This window comes from Salvelinus alpinus, chromosome 23, assembly GCF_045679555.1.
Source record: "Salvelinus alpinus chromosome 23, SLU_Salpinus.1, whole genome shotgun sequence".
Taxonomy (NCBI): domain Eukaryota; kingdom Metazoa; phylum Chordata; class Actinopteri; order Salmoniformes; family Salmonidae; genus Salvelinus; species Salvelinus alpinus.
In genome coordinates this window covers 39,646,882-39,665,284 of record NC_092108.1, presented here as the reverse complement: position 1 = coordinate 39,665,284, position 18,403 = coordinate 39,646,882, and the positions used below count along the sequence as shown (strand labels likewise).

General features: G+C 42.7%; 1 protein-coding gene across 1 annotated transcript; it reads left to right on the top strand.

Moving 5' to 3' along the window:
• Positions 1–83: 83 nt before the first annotated feature.
• LOC139550965 (calponin-3-like) lies at positions 84–18,141 on the top strand. Its single transcript, XM_071362270.1, has 7 exons — positions 84–435; positions 11,670–11,791; positions 12,254–12,320; positions 12,460–12,597; positions 15,778–15,894; positions 16,163–16,309; positions 16,588–18,141. The coding sequence occupies exons 1-7, from the start codon at positions 379–381 to the stop codon at positions 16,975–16,977; spliced, it is 1,038 nt and encodes a 345-aa protein (XP_071218371.1). The 5' UTR covers positions 84–378; the 3' UTR covers positions 16,978–18,141.
• Positions 18,142–18,403: the final 262 nt, after the last annotated feature.

The window sequence follows — 18,403 nt, the reverse complement described above, 5'->3', positions numbered from 1 at the left end:
CCAAATTGTGAATCTGTTATTGTGAATAACGTGTGTTTAACGTCCTTATTTCTTTATCTTCCTTGCGATCCATGAGCGAGTGCAGGGCAAATCAAGGCTTCTGATTGGCTTACCGCAGGTCTCTCGCGCTGCACACTTTTTTTTGGTCGAAAGACAAGCTATCTACTGCGAACCAGAACTTTATGTGCAAGCTCAATTCCGTTCTCTTTCCATCTGCTCGTCGAAGAATCAGGCTATTGAAGAGGTTTACGGATTTATTTTCATAGTTGTAACACTTGTACGGAACTTGCTACTTTGTAACAGAGGAAACTTGGAAGAAGGCGCAACTTTTCTTTGTGCAAATTATTGACACTGTTTTACATTTGCAAAACAAAGAAAATGACTCAATTCAACAAGGGTCCAGTGTACGGTTTGACTGCAGAATTGAGAAGCAAGGTAAGCGTGCGTGAATATTAGGATTATACCATTTTACCTATCAAAGTGATTAAATGAGAGGTGTTTGGGAGAACACTGATTATTTACATGAAATAGGTCCCCGTGGAACTGCTTCGGATCAAGTCGGTGCATTCATTTCCTCTCGATACGACCTGCAACTGTTTTTCTAATTGTGGAAAGTGTGTGTTGGCAAATGGCCACGTAATTCAGTATGAATTATGCTCAATTTCTTAATCAATGTGCCCTTTGTCTTGTTGCACAATTTGGCCCAAAAGGGATAGTCTATCAGGTTACAGGGTGCAGGACACCCTCCCCCACACAAAAAAAGCGAATTGCCTGTGATTTAATGTCTTTAACATAATTATGTAATTTTCTCAGCAAGAACACTGCGCTGGAAAAAAAAATAGGCTGTATGTCAAGTATTGTCATTCTTGGTCCACTTTTCCCAGACCTTTCACAAATGCAACTTTTTTGGGCTAAAGTGATGCTGGATGAAAACAATTCTACATTATGTACAATATTCCCTTATGATCTTTTTTGCTACAGGAAAGGATGAAAGCGTCATGAATGTTTGGCAAGGCCAACAACTCATTGTTGCTCCAACATAGTGGGTGGAGCCCTATACGGGTTGTGTAAGGGTCCCTATACTGCTGAGTGAAGTCTGCAGTACTAGACAACATCCGCCTCAACAATGCTTTCTCCTTGTCTGACCTCACTGTAGTTTATTGAATTTTATACACAGTGTAAAACTGCAGTGTCGCCTTCATTGTCAGACTCATGTGGAATCAATTTGCTACTATCGTTTTAAAGGGTCCCCTAGATGTTTTTCTATCTACCGTTCAGCAATATAGCATGAAAATTAAATATGAATCTTTTTAGCTGTTGAATGATGGGCTGGGCCCCTTGCCAAATCCTCTGTGGGTTTTTTTGTTGGCATCTGCTCAATTGAGCACGTTGCTCCTGGGGAGAATCCCAGATGGCCCAGAGGTCTATGATCCACACGTACAGTATGTCCCATAACTAAAGAGGTGGATCACCCCCCCCTTCACTAGGGCCAGGAGTTTTTCCTGATCACCTAACTTGACCTGGTTATAGCTACAGTATATCTAGGGCCCAGAGTTTTCCAAGTCAAGCCACATAGTGTGAAAAAACTGCTATCATATTTACTAGTCTTTTTATACCGATATCCACAGCTCCTCTCCAGTGGGTTTTTGTCCTTTCACTCCCTTTCTAAATGGAGTCCAAAGTGGGTCATTCCATCCATGCGAAGCAATGGTTCCATCCCAATCCCCGCCTCCTTCCAGTGTGAGCGGAGACATTTTCCATGTGGTCTGCCAGAAGATACGCTTTATTAGAAGTCTGACAGAGATATGCCAGCCCTTCAGTGGTCTGCTGCGACGGCTTGTGGAAAAGAAAAGCGAGATTGTGTTCCATAGGAAGTGCCATGAATGTCTCTGAACTGTCAAGCGGAGTACAAGCCCCCCCCCCCCCCCCCCCCCCCCCCTTATACCATTTTAATATTCCTTTCTAGTGAAGATCTGCATACGGCACTTTTAGGCAAATCCTTTGGGCCTCTTTGGACTTGTTTCCCAGGCTCAGATTAAGCTTACTCCTGGACTTAAGCATGCTCAATGGATATTATCCATTGAAAGTGCTTTTTAGTCCAGGTATATGCAAAATCTGAGTCCTGGAAGCTGTCTGTAATAGTAGAGTTAGAGCCCTCCACATGGGTTCCTGGTCATAGTTTTCATGGTAACTCCTGGCAAGCTGGCACCCAGATGTGTTCCAGGAAGTAAACAGCTGATCACAATGGGAGGCTCCCATCATGTCAAGACCACAGTGGGAGCTTTGGTGTGTGTAACTGGCTGTCACCAGGTTGTCAACATCACCTTACACGGCCTTTTGATACTTTGATTGTTAAAAACCACCACACAACATCTTCACAAGTATGGCTGTATGCCAGACAGCAACAATGTAGGACATGGTGCTGGTGTAGCAGGCTTGGGTGATTGTGGCCGATTCCTTTTCGACTCAGTGGATTCAGGAAATTTAATTATTGACTTTCTTGAAATGGTATTGACGCCATCCTATGTTTATTTTACTTACAGAGATGGGAAATGCTTGTATGTGCTATTTATTAATACTTACAATGCACTCAGGAGTACAATGGAGCGCTACACTGCAAAGGAAGTTGCTTTGTCCAGTAATTGCAAAAGTAATTAAAGTGAATTAGCCTACTTTGTAAAATACCCTCTCCCTGGTCTTCAGTCATACCTCAAGTTCTGGCTTCCTGCATTGTGTTATCTGACACCGTCCAAAACGTTATGAATCTGATACAGGGCTGAAACTGTTGTGGTTATAGCTTTTTCTTTAGTAGTACAGATACTTGGAGGACTTTGTAAGCTGTAACATCTGTAAGACAGCTGTAAGGCTTGCCTATTTTTGCCATAACCCTTAACAGTAAGGACTGTAATAAAGTGGTGCTGTGTTGGTCTGACCATCTGTGCTGGCTCGAGGACAGGACACTTCAAACCTCCAGTCCGCTAGGAAGTGCTAGCAAGAGAAAATACCAATTTTTAACTATGAAAACCAGGCTGAAAGTGTTGGCACATGGACATGACCCCTACTCATCTAATGTTACATATACCCCTGTAACCTTCACCCCTACAGTAGAGACACAGTAGAAGTGGGCTATACTGGTACAAACATGTTCATGTCATGAATAACCCAACGTGAAACCAAGCACATTCTTTCTCATCAACTTTCAACGCGTACCGGTTAATCCCACTAAGAGGACACCATTTGCATCATTTGCAATAACGATGAGTTCAAGCCACCTTTCGCATAACTTGGCTGACCTCTTCAGTAATCAGACAACGTTTACACACTGCCCTTGTATCGTATCTGCAGTTACGTGTCCACAGCTACTTTTCGCTCCTGTGCACAAGAGATAAGGCTGTGGTGAACATCATGTGCACCTCATCCATAGGACATAAAATAGCTCCCCTGACTACAGTATTCAGCGTTAACCCATGTCCAGCCACACAGAACAAAGACATGCTTGTGGTGTTAGTTGTTTGAAAGAGGACTGAATAGATTACGCTCAAGTGTATCAGTCCAGAAATATTTGCATTTAACTCCCAGGAATACTCACCACTTGTTCTGTTTTGCATAATAGAATGTAAATGCAAAATATGTTCATATAGTTCAGCAAACTGGGGCCAGTGTGTGCATGTGTGTGTAATTTAATTAGTTCTACCACCACAACACATGGCTGTTGGGAGGGAATGTCATGATTTTGTTGACACTCCTCTAAAGTGCTAACTTGGCCATCCTCCATCCGTTGAGGATGTCCCAGAGTGGCCTTTTAAACCCCACGCTGACATCTCAAGGCGAACAGGAAGGAGTCTTCCTGAGTGCTGTTAAGTAAACACTCACTATAATTACCCTTCAAACTCAGGAAGAACACAGGATGGAGCAGCAGCACTTTCTGTTTTTGACATATCGGGAGTTATTTCCTTTTTGGTTATTTTTATATTATCAGGTCAGGAGGAGGTGTCCTACGGATAACAGTGACATTTTGAGTCATGGCTCACAGGTGAGGATGGATAGAGCCAGATTTCAATTGGAAATGGGGAAAAATGTCCACACAATGTGGAAAATGGCTGCCTTCCAGCTTTACTTGTGTCTGTTAACACGTTCTTACTGTATGTCAACAAACAACACTATGACAATGGGCCTAGGGCAACGTAAACAGATGGTGTAATTGTTTCTACCTCACACCACACTCATCACAGAAAAAAATCGCTGCATCATTCCACTCCATTGAACATTTCCCAGAGGCACGTAAGGTTAATAATTTATTAACACCACCAGCTGTCTCTATTGTCAAGGCTCCATTCAATAACATTTCCTCTACAATAAATGGATAACCAATATTTAAACAGGTTTGGGGTTTTGTAGGAGCATACATTTCAAGGTTTTGGAGGGCAAAGCCTGTAATTTTCGCACAAACGTAGGCTAACTTTCGCAGTACCGTAATGTCGTATCCTGAAGGAGCGGCCCATTTACAATACAACGCTCTCATTCTTTTTTCAGTCCAGATGTTCTCTCCATTCCCCAGACTCATCAGAAAATACTTCCAGTTGTGTGGGCAGCAGTGGTAGTATAAGAAGAGGGGGTTTCTTTCTTTGCATGTCTAAGAAGGAGAAAGATGAGTCAAGGTCTTTTTGGCTAGACCTGTGTTTCTCCCCCTCTTTCTTCTATGAATGCCTAGCTAGTTCTGCTCTATCAAGAACACTGAAGCTATTGTTTGGCCATGAGGAGCGATTTCTAGACTCGAACAGGGACTGTTCACGCTCCCCTCTCAGCTCTCCATGGGACGTTTTTAAAGGGACTCGCTGTGTGGGACTTGTGTCTTCTGGGTCTCATAGCAACGGCTAGCCTAACGTAGCTTGTTTGGTGTGACACAAGGTTGCGAGCGAACTTTTTCCTTTATCTACCTCTGACCCTCCCAGTGTGGGATAGGAGTCAAATGAATGCATTTCTGGGACATCGCATCAACTTTCCCCCTCCATTTAATCCCATTAAAGACTCTTTGCCCTTTTTGAAGACTGCTGGTCTTTGTAGGAAGGGCTGCCATCTTTCCTACACAGAGCCTTAGCTCTGTAGTTGTTAGCTCTTTTTAATCTTGACAGTTTTCTCATTTGACATGTGGGCGGGTGATGAATTGTTAGACACGATACAAGTGGTGTTTTGTGTGAAGGGGAAGGGAGAGGTTGGTGGGGTTTGAGTCCTCTCTTGCTGAGGGAGGACTACTGATGACTGCTTTCAGCAGAGGTTAGTCTGTGTGTGGAGGATTAGGCCTATCACAGATGGCTCTGAACCTTTGGAAAACCTCTTGTTTGCTTGTTTCCACCATAGGCAGAGAGAGCTGCAGGCATTGTGTGGGGATTGATAACCGTGTGTGTGTAACCCAAGTGCAGACTGGGGGGTTTAATAAATTACAGATGTGGGATCTCTTTAACCTCTACCTCCGCTCTTCCCTGATAAACACCGACAGACACAGAACTTGAAGAGGCTCTGTTCTGACATTGTGGTATCTTCAGTCTGACAAGCAGCAGTGCTAGAATAAAACAGAATTGAATTTGTCACAGGCACCGAATACAACCGCTGTAGACCTTACTGTGAAATGCTTACTTAACCAACAGTGCAGAGTTTTAAAAAAATTATAATAATACAATTTTGTCTGAAAAATTTGCCAAATAAACAAAAGGAGAAGAAAAAATAACACAATAAATTAACAAAAACAAGGCTATATACAAGAGTACCGAGTCAATGTGCTGGGGTACAGGTTAGTCAAGGTAATTGAGGTAATATGTACACTACCGTTCAAAAGTTTGTGTTCACTTAGAAATGTCCTTGTTTTTGAAAGAAAAGCAACAAAAAAAAGTCCATTAAAATAACATCATTGATCAGAAATACAGTGTAGACATTGTTAATGTTGTAAATGACTATTGTCGCTTTTTTTTTACGGAATATCCACATCGGCGTACACAAGGCCCATTATCAGCAACCATCACTCCTGTGTTCCAATGGCACGTTGTTAGCTAATCCAAGTTTATCATTTTAAAAGGCTAATTTATCATTAGAAAACCCTTTTTCAATTATGTTAGCACAGCTGAAAACTTGTGCTAATTAAAGAAGCAATAAAACTGGCCTTCTTTAGACTAGTTGAGTATCTGGAGCATCAGCATTTGTGGGTTTGATTACAGGCTCAAAATGGCCAGAAACAAAGACTTTCTTCCGAAACTCATCAGTCTATTCTTGTTCTGAGAAATGCAGGCTATTCCATGTGAGAAATTTCCAAGAAACTGAAGATCTCGTACAACGCTATGTACTACTCTCTTCACAGAACAGTGCAAACTGGCACTAACCAGATTAGAAAGAGGAGTGGCCCCGGTGCACAACTGAGCAAGGGAACAGGTACATTAGTGTCTAGTTTGAGAAACAGAAGCCTCACAAGTCCTCAACTGGCAGCTTCATTAAATAGTACCTGCAAAACACCAGTCTCAATGTCAACAGTGAAGAGGCGACTCCGGGATGCTGGCCTAGGCAGAGTTCCTCTGTCCAGTGTCTGTGTTTTTTTTGCCCATCTTAATCTTTTCTTTTTATTGGCCAGTCTGAGATATGGCTTTTTCTTTGCAACTCTGCCTAGAAGGCCAACATCCCAGAGTCGCCTCTTCACTGTTGAAGATATTGCATGGCAATAGCCCATAGCTCACAATCTCTGTTCATGAAATCTTCAGTGAATAAGAATCTTGTGTCAGATTTTCTCCTTGATATCCAGATACAGTGACTATACCGTACAGTCTGAAACTCTGGTTTCCCCATATGAGGCAGTCAGATCTGTCCTTGCGTGCCAGACTGATCTTTTAGAGCAGTGTTTTCCACCATTACATAGACTAGCCAGCCAAATAGAAAAAGTAGCCAGCCAGGCGCCCCCAGGGTTCAAAATATTTGTCCGAAAGAGCTCTGTTTTGGCGGCCTCTGGTACATCCTAATACCTTGATTCCATCTGAAATTATTGAATACTTTATAGAGTTTACCTCACAGATTGGAAAAATGGTTGTGTTATTGTGTAAAAAGACATGACTTTACAATTTTTAGTTACTAAGAAAATGTGAATTCAGTTTGTAAAATGCAAATTAATTACTTAAAAATCATACAATGTGATTTTCTGGATTTTTGTTTTAGATTCCGTCTCTCACAGTTGAAGTGTACCTATGATAAGAATTACAGACCTCTACATGCTTTGTAAGTAGGAAAACCTGCAAAATCGGCAGTGTATCAAATACTTGTTCTCCCCACTGTATATATATTTTTTTTTATATTGTTGAATTCTATTTTAATGCCTGTATTCCGTGAGGGCCCCAATTATCATATTTGGACCAGAATGCTTCTCTCCACTACCTATTGTTCCTGCAGTGATGATTCACCATCTTCATCAAATGTTTTCATAATTTATCTGCAGATAATCACCAAAAAGACTAAGCCTACCAGTAGCCTATGCAAATTAGGGAGCCAAATGAATGGCTCTCACCGATGCGATTTGTTAGGCTGATGAGACGAGAGTCACTCATTTTAGCGTCACTAACTGGCAAGTCCCGACATCCTTGGAAAGAAAAACCTATGCGATACCATGGACAATCACTTTGCATGATTTTATGAATGGCAAAGGGATATAGGAGATCGACTTTATTCAGTCAGTTCAACATCTTTTCATAAACTAATCAACACTTGCTGTTCAGTTGTCAATCGACACACAGTAAGTAGCCTAGGCCTACCATGCACCATGACTCCATGTGGCTGGCTATATGAGACACACAAAATAAAAGAATAAATTAAATGTGTCAAACTACTGCAACCAAAGATCTGTATATATTGACGAGATGCTCATTTCTCCACCCTGACAATGGGAGTCATCCCAAAGGCGCGAAGGCAATCTTGGGTCCAAAATAAGCCCATAGAAATGCATTGGGCTTATTTTGGCGAGAGTGAAACCTCTCCCTTCGCATCTTATACTCTGCAGCATTTCCCTGTCATGCTCACTTTGTGATGACTGACAGGCGCCTAGCCTATCAGTAGATCGCTAGAAGACGCACATCGTTCATTCTAGTGGGAGAGGGCTCGACGGAGTAGCGAATCTAAAAATAAAAAGTAGCCTAGTTAATATGAAGTGGAAAATGTAGCTGGCTGAAATTGAGCCTGTGACCACGCTAATGGAAAAAGATGCACTACAGCCCTCAAACTCAAGTCTGGACTTCGAAGCCAGTTCCACTGCATTGTTTTCATTGTTCCCCTCTAATCAGGGACTGATTTAGACCTGGGACAATTTATTATCAGGTAGAACAGAAAACCAACAGGCTCTGGACCTCGTAGGGTAAGAGTTACTGTACCATAACCTGCTGGAGTTGTTCCTGTAGCCCGGAGAGTAAAAACAATACCTCGTTAGGGCGATTACAATTTTGGTATCTCTGATTTGTTCTGTCAATTCTCACATAGAAACTTAATAGGAAGGAAGGATGTTTGGTATGCTTTTTACATTTGTAACACACCTCAAAAAATGATAACGGTGAAAGTGGCTTGAGCCTGTAATCGAACCCAGGATCCCTGCTCATCTGCGTGAACGTGCCTTAGGCATGCTGCAAGGAGGCATGAGGACTGCGGATGTGGCCAGGGCAATAAATTGCAATATCCGTACTGTGAGACGCCTAAGATAGTGTTACAGGGAGACAGGACGGACAGCTGATCGTCCTCGCGGTGGCAGACCACGTGTAACAACACCTGCACAGGATCGGTACATCCGAACATCACACCTGCGGGACAGGTACAGGATGGCAACAACAACTGCCCGTTACACCAGGAACGCACTATCCCTCCATCAGTGCTCAGACTGTCTGCAATAGGCTGAGAGAGGCTGGACTGAGGGCTTGTAGGCCTGTTGTAAGGCAGGTCCTCACCACAACGTTGCCATCACAACGTTGCCTATGGGCACAAACCCACCGTCGCTGGACCAGACAGGACTGGCAAAAAGTGCTCTTCACTGACGAGTTGCGGTTTTGTCTCACCAGGGGTGATTGTCGGATTCGCGTTTATCGTCGAAGGTTTGAGCATTACACCGAGGCCTTTACTCTGGAGCGGGATCGATTTGGAGGTGGAGGGCCGTCATGGTCTGGGGCGGTGTGTCACAGCATCATCGGACTGAGCTTGTTGTCATTGCAGGCAATCTCAATGCTGTGCGTTACAGGGAAGACATCCTCCTCCCTCATGTGGTACACTTCCTGCAGGCTCATCCTGACATGACCCTCCAGCATGACAATCCCGCCAGCCATACAGCTCGTTCTGTGCGTGATTTCCTGCAGGACAGGAATGTCAGTGTTCTGCCATGGCCAGCGAAGAGCCCGGATCTCAATCCTATTGAGCATGTCACGGGACCTGTTGGATCGGAGGGTGAGGGCTAGGACCATTCCCCCCCCAGAAATGTCTGGGAACTTGCAGGTGCCTTGGTGGAAGAGTGGGGTAGCATCTCACAGCAAGAACTGGCAAATCTGATGCAGTACATGAGGAGGAGAAGCACTGCAGTACTTAATGCAGCTGGTGGCCACACCAGATACTGACTGTTACTTTTGATTTTGACCCCCCCCTGTTCAGGGACACATTATTCCATTTCTGTTAGTCACATGTCTGTGGAACTTGTTCAGTTTATGTCTCAGATGTTGAATCTTGTTATGTTCATACAAATATTTACACATGTTAAGTTTGCTGAAAATAAACGAAGTTGACAGTGAGAAGACGTTTATTTTTTAAAGTTTATAACCTTGTCAACGTCTTGACTATATTTCCTATTCATTTTGCAACTCAATTATATATGTTTTAATGGAAAACAAGGACATTTCTAAGTGACCCCAAACTTTTTGAACGTTAGTGTATATAAAACTGATAATTTCTTCAAAAGTAGAGGAGAGCCCACACTGGAAATGTTATGTTTGAAGAGTATATTGTTCCAAACAAATAGGCAAAATCAAAAAGGTACCTTTTTTTTGTATTTCAGAATATAGATATACTTCATATTTAAGAGCACACTATACATGTCGTACAGGTTTAAAAGGGCCACTTTCATCATGATTTTCTCAAAAATGGTTTGTGATACAAATGTATAAAGCATGTTAAACATCCTTCCTCCCAGTGAAGTTTTTATGTGAGAATTGCAAGAACAATCTGAGATTTAAAAAAATAAAAAAAATAATGTTTTGGCCATGCTGTCACGTAGTTTCCCCTTAGTCATGTAATTAGCCCTGGAGCCGTCTCCTAGGAGGAGTGCTGATCTAGGATCAGTTTTGTCATTTAGATCATGATAAATAATATTATGGCCAGGGGGGACCATATGCATTAAACGTCTCAGTGTAGGAGTTCTGATCTAGGTTCAGTTTAGCCTTTTAGATAATAATGAATACATGGGGTCTGACCCTAGATCAGCACTTCAATTCTGAGATGGTTGATACATGTACATGGAGCCCCTGAGTGCTTTCTCCTGAGTTCTTATCGAAAGCAGCAAGAAATGTATATCACAGTTGGATGCCCTGGGCTTCAAACAAGCAGCCAATGAAAGTTATTTAAGATGAATGACAACAATATCCCTTTAATCCTTCCGTCTGCTACGCCAGATAAAGTTGACGGCTGTGATATTTTCACTTTCTGTGTGTGTCTTTGTCTGTCTCTCTCCTATCTCTCCTTCAATCTTGCCATTGGGTAAAGAAACAGTGTCAGTCTGGTCTTAAGAACCTGTGGAGCAATCCCCCTGAAGCCAGGGTTCAGGCGCGGGGCAGCGATCCATGTAATTTCCTGTGTCTTACCTCTCCTAGCAGCGGGCCTCGGGAAAACACACAGCCTAGACATGGGTGAGGAGAGTGTTTTCCCGAAAAGCTGACCTTGCGGCATTGTCGGCACCACCTTTTTTAGACCAATTCTGTGATGGCTTCACTTGAAAAGCTTTGACCTTCTGCTGTGAGGACTGAAGTGCTACCTCAAGTGGCTTCACAAAATACGTGAATGGATACCAGATTTTTCTCAATGTTTTATTGCGCATTGCTTCCTCAGATGTTCTGTATTTACAGTAGATTGTGCTAAAAGCCCTCTGAATTATTGTGCAAGCCTTCCTTTTAACAGACTGTATCTTTCCCAGGGAGTGGAGCGGCTGGGCCCAATGACCATGAGTTCTAACTATTGAGTGGGCGTGCTGCTCTCTGCTTACTAAGCAATCTGACCGTTTGAATCTCATAACAGCAAACTGCCTCTGCCTGGCTATTATAACTTTCCCTCTGTCTCTCACTCCCTGTGGCCAACACATACATAAATATACAAAGAGGTTACTCAGTTTTCTATGCGAAGTAGTCTGGGTTTAGGCTTGCATTGTGGTTATAATTGTTTCAAATTACAAGATGCCTTAAGTGTGTGGCTCGGTTGGTTAGTGTTAGGATTGTGTTTGCTTGCAGGATCGGATGTTTATGGTAATTGATCAACCTTGCCCTTTTCTAAGCTAAGTGGTATTGATGTTTTATAGCCTACCTATCCAAACAAGTCAGATCCCAACAAGTGTCTAGGGGGTCAGGGTTTGATTTTGAACAACTGTTGAATGAAGAGTGGGTGGAGTTAACAGTATTTTGTCTTCTCAGATCGCAGGGAAGTACGACCTGCAGAAGGAGGAGGAGCTCCGGTTCTGGATCGAGGAGGTGACGGGCATGCCCATTGGAGAGAACTTCCAGAAGGGCCTCAAGGACGGAGTCATCCTCTGCGAGTAAGTTTTCTGTCTATACAAAAAAGTGTGTTTAGATTTACCCACTCACCAACAGGGTTTGTATGCTGCCATTTTAGGTATTTTACACATTGATATTTGTGCATATTGTACAATTCTTCCAATCAGTAGTCTTCGTTTGTATTATCCCAACATGTGAAGGATGTTTTACCCTGTTCAGGTTACTGAACCATTTAGACTTCAGCTATGAGGATGTAAGGGAATACTTAGTCACATTCCTCGATAGATGATCACTCAAGTAGAATTAATACAGGATGTTATATTGTTGCCATAACAGTGATCAGGTGTTGAAAAGGCCTACAGAGGATTAGCTGGGGTCTTAATCGCTCCATTCTTTTCACTACCACTAGAAATTGTGTATTGTTATTTTCCATTGCTCTAGTTGACAATTTTGTTTATGTTCATATCAAATTGTAAGAGATGGACTGTTTTCTTCTGCTTCAGGCTGATTAACAAACTGCAGCCTTGTTCCATTAAGAAAATCAACCACTCCAAACTCAACTGGCACAAGGTACGTGAGACAAAATACAATTTGAGATTTTGATGTATACTGTAAAGCTGCTACAGTATTTCAGAGAAATATGCTTTTAATTATACGAGACTAAATAACTAGAATGAACTGGAGTCTGATTTCCTTTGTTCTGTTCTAGCTGGAAAATCTGGGGAATTTCATCCGAGCCATTCTGAAGTTTGGCCTTTGTCCCAATGACATCTTTGAAGCCAATGACCTGTTTGAGAATGGGAACATGACCCAGGTCCAGAGCACACTGCTGTCCCTGGCTGGTATGGTAGGTTCTCAGTTAGACCAGGGTGAGTGTAGAACCCTGAGTTGTTCCTGACGTCGTTATTACCCAGTACCAAACACACAGAAAGAGTGTGTCATAGAAGTGGATTACGATTGATCAAGAGAAAGAGGAAAACATTGTTTTTATTGGTGCTGAAACCTTGGATCGGACAAACACGAGGGTTTAATTTTTTTAAATTGAAATGATCAAATGGCTACCCAGACTATTTGCCATGACCCCTTTTTTACGCTGCTGCTACTCGCTGTTTATCTATGCGAGGTCACTTTACCCCAACCTACATGTACATATTGCCTCGACTAACCTGTACCCCTGCACATTGACTCGGAACCGGTACCCCCTGTATATACTGTAGCCTCGTTGTTTTTATTTAGTGTTACTTTTTAACTTTATTATTTTACATTTTTTGCTTACTTACGAGCACCTAACCAACAATGCAGTTTAAAAAAAATACAAGCAAGAATAAGAAATAAAAGTAACAAGGTATTAACCTCTCTAGGGTACGTGAGACGGTAGCGTCCCACCTCTTCAACAGCCAGTGAAACTGCAGGGTGACAAATTCAAAACAACAGAAATCCCATAATTAAAATTCCTCAAACATACATGTATTTTACACCATTTTAAAGATACACTTGTTGTAAATCCAGCCACAGTGTCCGATTTCAAAAAGGCTTTACGACGAAAGCAAACCAAACGATTGTTAGTTGAGTGCCTATTAACAGAATAACAGCCATTTTCCAGCCAAAGAGAGGATTCACAAAAAGCAGAAATATAGATAAAATTAATCACTGACCTTTGATCTTCATCAGATGACACTCATAGGACTTCATGTTACACAATACATGTATGTTTTGTTCGGTAAAGTTCATATTTATATTCAAAAATCTGAGTTTACATTGGCGCCTTATGTTCAGAAGTTCCAAAACATCCTTTGATTTTGCAGAGAGCCACATCAATTTACAGGAATACTCATAATAAACATTGCTAAAAGATACAACTGTTATGCATGGAATTTTAGATGCACTTCTCCTTAATGCAACCGCTGTGTCAGATTTCAAAAAAGCTTTACAGGGAAAGGCAACCCATGCAATAATCTGAGTCGGCGCTCAGAGCCCAATCAAGACACAAATATATCCGCCATATTATGCAGTCAACAGAAGTCAGAAATAACATTATAAACATTCACTTACCTTTGATGATCTTCATCAGAATGAACTCCCAGGAATCCCAGTTCCACAATAAATGTTTGTTTTGTTCGATAATGTCCATCATGTATGTCCAAATTCCTCCTTGTTGTTCTAGCGTTCAGTACACTTTCCAAACTCACGATGCGCAGGCAAGTCCAACGGAAAGTACGGACGAAAAGTTAAAATAATTAAATTACAGTCTGAAAAAACATGACAAACGAAGTATTGAATCAATCTTTAGGATGTTTTTAACATAATTCTTCAATAATGTTCCAACCGGAGTATTCCTTTGTCTTCAGAAGTGCGATGTAACAGAGCTCGCTCTCACGTGAATGCGCATGGTCAGGGCATGTTCAGGTCATGATAGACCTTACTCATTCCCCTCTCCTTCGGCCCCACTTCACAGTAGAAGCATCAGACAAGGTTCTAAAGACTGTTGACATCTAGTGGAAGCCTTAGGAAGTGCAACATTACCAATATTCCACTATCTTCAATAGGAGCTGAGTTGAAAATCGACCAACCTCAGATTGCCCACTTCCTGGTTGGATTTTTCTCAGTTTTTTGAATGCCATATGAGTTCACAAACATCATTCAAACAGTTTTAGAAACTTCAGAGTGTTTTCTATCCAAATCTACTAATTATATTCATATTCTAGCTTTTATGGCTTTGTAGCAGGCTGTTTACTCTGGGCAGGCTTTTCATCCGGACGTGAAAATACTGCCCCCTATCCCAAAGAAGTTAGAGTAGCAGTAAAATAACAATAACGAGACTATACACAGGGGGTACCGGTACAGAGTCAATGTGCTGGGGCACCGGTTAGTTGAGGTAATATGTACATGTAGGTAGAGTTATTAAAGTGACAATGCATAGATGATAACAGAGAGTAGCAGTGGTGTAAAAGGGGGGGGGGGCAATACAAATAGTCTGGGTAGCCATTTGATTAGATGTTCTGGAGTCTTATGGCTTGGGGGTAGAAGCTGTTTAGAAGCCTCTTGGACCTAGATTTGGTGCTCCGGTACCGCTTGCCGTGCAGAACGTTTTGAGGATCTGAGGACCCATGCCAAATCTTTTCAGTCTCCTGAGGAGGAATAGGTTTTGTCGTGCACTCTTCACGACTGTCTTGGGGTGTTTGGACCATGATAGTTTGTTGGTGATGTGGACACCAAGGAACTTGAAGCTCTCAACCTGCTCCACTGCAGCCCCGTCGATGAGAATGGGGGTGTGCTCGGTCCTCTTTTCCCTGTAGTCCACAATCATCTCCTTTGTCTTGATCACGTTAAGGGAGAGGTTGTTGTTGTCTGTCCTGGCACCACATGGCCAGGTCTCTGACCTCCTCCTTATAGGCTGTCTCATTGTTGTCGGTGATCAGGCCTACCATTGTTGTGTCATCGGCAAACTTGATGGTGTTGGAGTCGTACCTGGTTGTGCAGTCATGAGTGAACAGGGAGTACAGGAGGGGACTGACCACACACCCCTTAGGGGCCTCTGTATTGAGGATCAGCATGGCGGATGTGTTGTTACCTACCCTTACCACCTGTGGGCGGCCCGTCAGGAAGTCCAGGATCCAGTTGCAGAGGGAGATGTTTAGTCCCAGGGTCCTTAGCTTATTGATGAGCTTTGAGGGCACTATGGTGTTGAACGCTGAGCTGTAGTCAATGAATAGCATTCTCACATAGGTGTTCCTTTTGTCCAGGTGGGAAAGGGCAGTGTGGAGTGCAATAGAGATTGCATCATCTGTGGATCTGTTAGGGCGATATGTTGGTTACGAATTGGTTGGGCTTGTAAGTAAGCATTTCATGGTAAGGTCTACTACACCTGTTGTATTCGGTGCATGTGACATAAAATGTTATTTGGTTGAGCTACCCATGCAGCACTATGTAGGCTCACAGTACAGTTGGAAATAGTGAGTAGAAACATGGTCATGTAAAACTGAAAGCGACACTGACTTTTGTTCCTTTGTCTCATACCATGCAACAGGCGAAAACCAAAGGCTCAAACTCCAACTGTGACATCGGTGTGAAGTTCGCAGACAAGAGGACGCGCCATTTCGACGAGGACAAAATGAAGGCTGGACAATGTGTCATTGGACTGCAGGTGAGTCGTGCACACACAATAGCAATGACAACAGAGATAATGCTTTAAATGGATCTCATCTGTTTTTCACTAAATAATGATATTATAGCAGTAGACATGTTTGTATTTTTCCACTTAATTTAAAAAAAAATCCTAATAATGGATCCCAGTCATACTCGGAAATTAATTTGTGGTCAATAAAAATGGCCAGATATAGAAGAGATTTGATTAGAGAACATTATGACCTATGGATGGAGCCTTGTCTGAAAGCTGTTTCTGTCCTGGGTAGATGGGAACAAATAAATGTGCCAGCCAGTCTGGTATGACAGCGTATGGGACCAGGAGACACTTATATGACCCAAAGTCACAGACAGACAAGCCCTACGACCAGACTACCATCAGTCTGCAGATGGGAACCAACAAGGGCGCCAGCCAGGTAAGAATGTAGTCTTTGATGTGTATGCTGTGTTTCTTATGCTTCAATGGTTTCTGCTGCAATGGATTCCTAGCCACTGTAATCCCTGGAAGCAATTAGCAGTAATCTTGTAACAGGGTGAGACCTCTACCAACTAAAGGTTACTGTGGTCAGGTGTACGCGTACACACACGCTCTTTTTCTTTCTCCCTCTCTCACACACACACACACACACTATCGGTCACATACACACACATACTACCAACCGCTCCACCGCCAACCTGACCTCCTCTCCCCCAGGCTGGCATGTCGGCTCCAGGTACCCGCCGCGACATCTACGACCAGAAGTCGGCGGGACAGCCTGCAGACAGCTCCACCATCTCCCTGCAGATGGGCACCAACAAGGTGGCGTCCCAGAAGGGCATGAGCAGCTATGGCCTGGGCAGACAGATTTACGACCCCAAGTACTGCGCCTCCCCCACAGAGCCCACCTCACCCGTCACCCTCGGCAACCACGCCGGTAGCCACGGCAACGGGAGCCTGGGAACAGGCACCAATGGATCGGAGATTAGTGACAGCGACTACCAGGTGGAGTACCAGTATCAGCATGACGACGAGGAAGAGTACAGGGGCGGGTACCAACAGCAGTACAGTGGGCACTATGACGAGGACCAGGGCATCAACTATTAGACTGACTGTCTCGTGTGTAATTGCTCTATATGGGTAATAGGGTGCCATGTTCCCCTCTGTGGGCCCCATTTTGGCTTCGCAAAAAGTAGCGCTTGTTTGGACAACTGCATGACTTTTTTGCGTAGTCAAAATGTCACCCTGTGTAGCAGTAGTTCCAAGTGTAACACAGTATGTCTGGGAATATGTAACGTTTATAGTGGCCTTCTACCGGAATCCGGAGTGGAGTTGCATGTTCAAGTACCTTGACGGATCATAAGAACCGTAGGCCTATATATAGTTTGATACAATTTTTGTGGTACCATTTTTGATGAAGTTGTTTAAACTGATGCAAATGTGTTACTCTGGTATAAAGCCACTGTAATGTAAAGTAAGTGTGAGGGAGCGATTTTGTTAACAGAGCAAGACTTTTACCATCCTTGCTAGGTTTTTTAAAACATTTTTTCCCCCCCCCTAAAAGGGATATGTTGGTTTATCAATCTAGCATTCCTTTTAAACTCGTTAGAATGTCAATATTTTCCGACCAATCGTAATAATGTATAGAATGTGGCAAGTTCTTTCTATGTTTTGTAGTTCTCACGGTTCAGAAACTCAACTAGGGAGTTCTATGAGAAACATTCCATCACTGGCATTCACTACACATCATGTTTACCTGCTCCCTCCTTTCCTCTTTGTTTTCAATATACTATATCGTCTGTTCTCTTTCATCTCCTTCAAATCTGAACCACAAGTCTACTGCTCTGTGGTAAGTTTTGGTAAGAGACTTATATGTTCTGTCCATTCTGAATATACAGCAATCATATTTTAGAGAAGATTGGCAGGAGAAAAAGATGGATGGTTGTAGTTAAGATGCTTATGGCTGTCATGTCCCAGTTTGACTTGAAAGCACTGCAATGTTTTTGTAGTTCTCTGTTTTTGTACTTTCGCTGCCTATCTTGAGACTCTCTCAGAAGATCATCTCAAATGTTAGTTTCTGTCACATGACCAAACTTCTTAGGTATTTTTAAATGTTCTTCATATCTCATTGATTCCTTTTGCCATAATGCCCCCGTCTGTATGTAGACCCCATCCACTGTTGTTGTATTTATTGCCATTTGTCCCAATATAGACATTTCATCTATTGTTTTGGTTATTTTGTATCAATAAACTTTGTTTCATGAAGTCTTCCATACAGGATGTCTCTATTTCTACATTTACATTTAAGTCATTTAGCAGACGCTCTTATCCAGAGCGACTTACAAATTGGAAAGTTCATACATATTCATCCTGGTCCCCCCGTGGGGAATGAACCCACAACCCTGGCGTTGCAAGCGCCATGCTCTACCAACTGAGCCACACGGGTCTCTAAGCTGAGACCACCGAGAACCCACTGCTGAGTGTTCTTTTACCTCATAATTACTAATCATCTCCGAAGGTCAAGTCATACTGA

Excerpts from the sequence above, each read along its gene's own strand:
- LOC139550965 (XM_071362270.1), top strand. The coding sequence starts at position 379 with ATGACTCAATTCAACAAGGGTCCAGTGTACGGTTTGACTGCAGAATTG. Across the intron at positions 436-11,669 it reads CTGCAGAATTGAGAAGCAAG|ATCGCAGGGAAGTACGACCT; the intron begins GTAAGCGTGCGT and ends TTGTCTTCTCAG. Across the intron at positions 12,321-12,459 it reads CCAAACTCAACTGGCACAAG|CTGGAAAATCTGGGGAATTT; the intron begins GTACGTGAGACA and ends GTTCTGTTCTAG.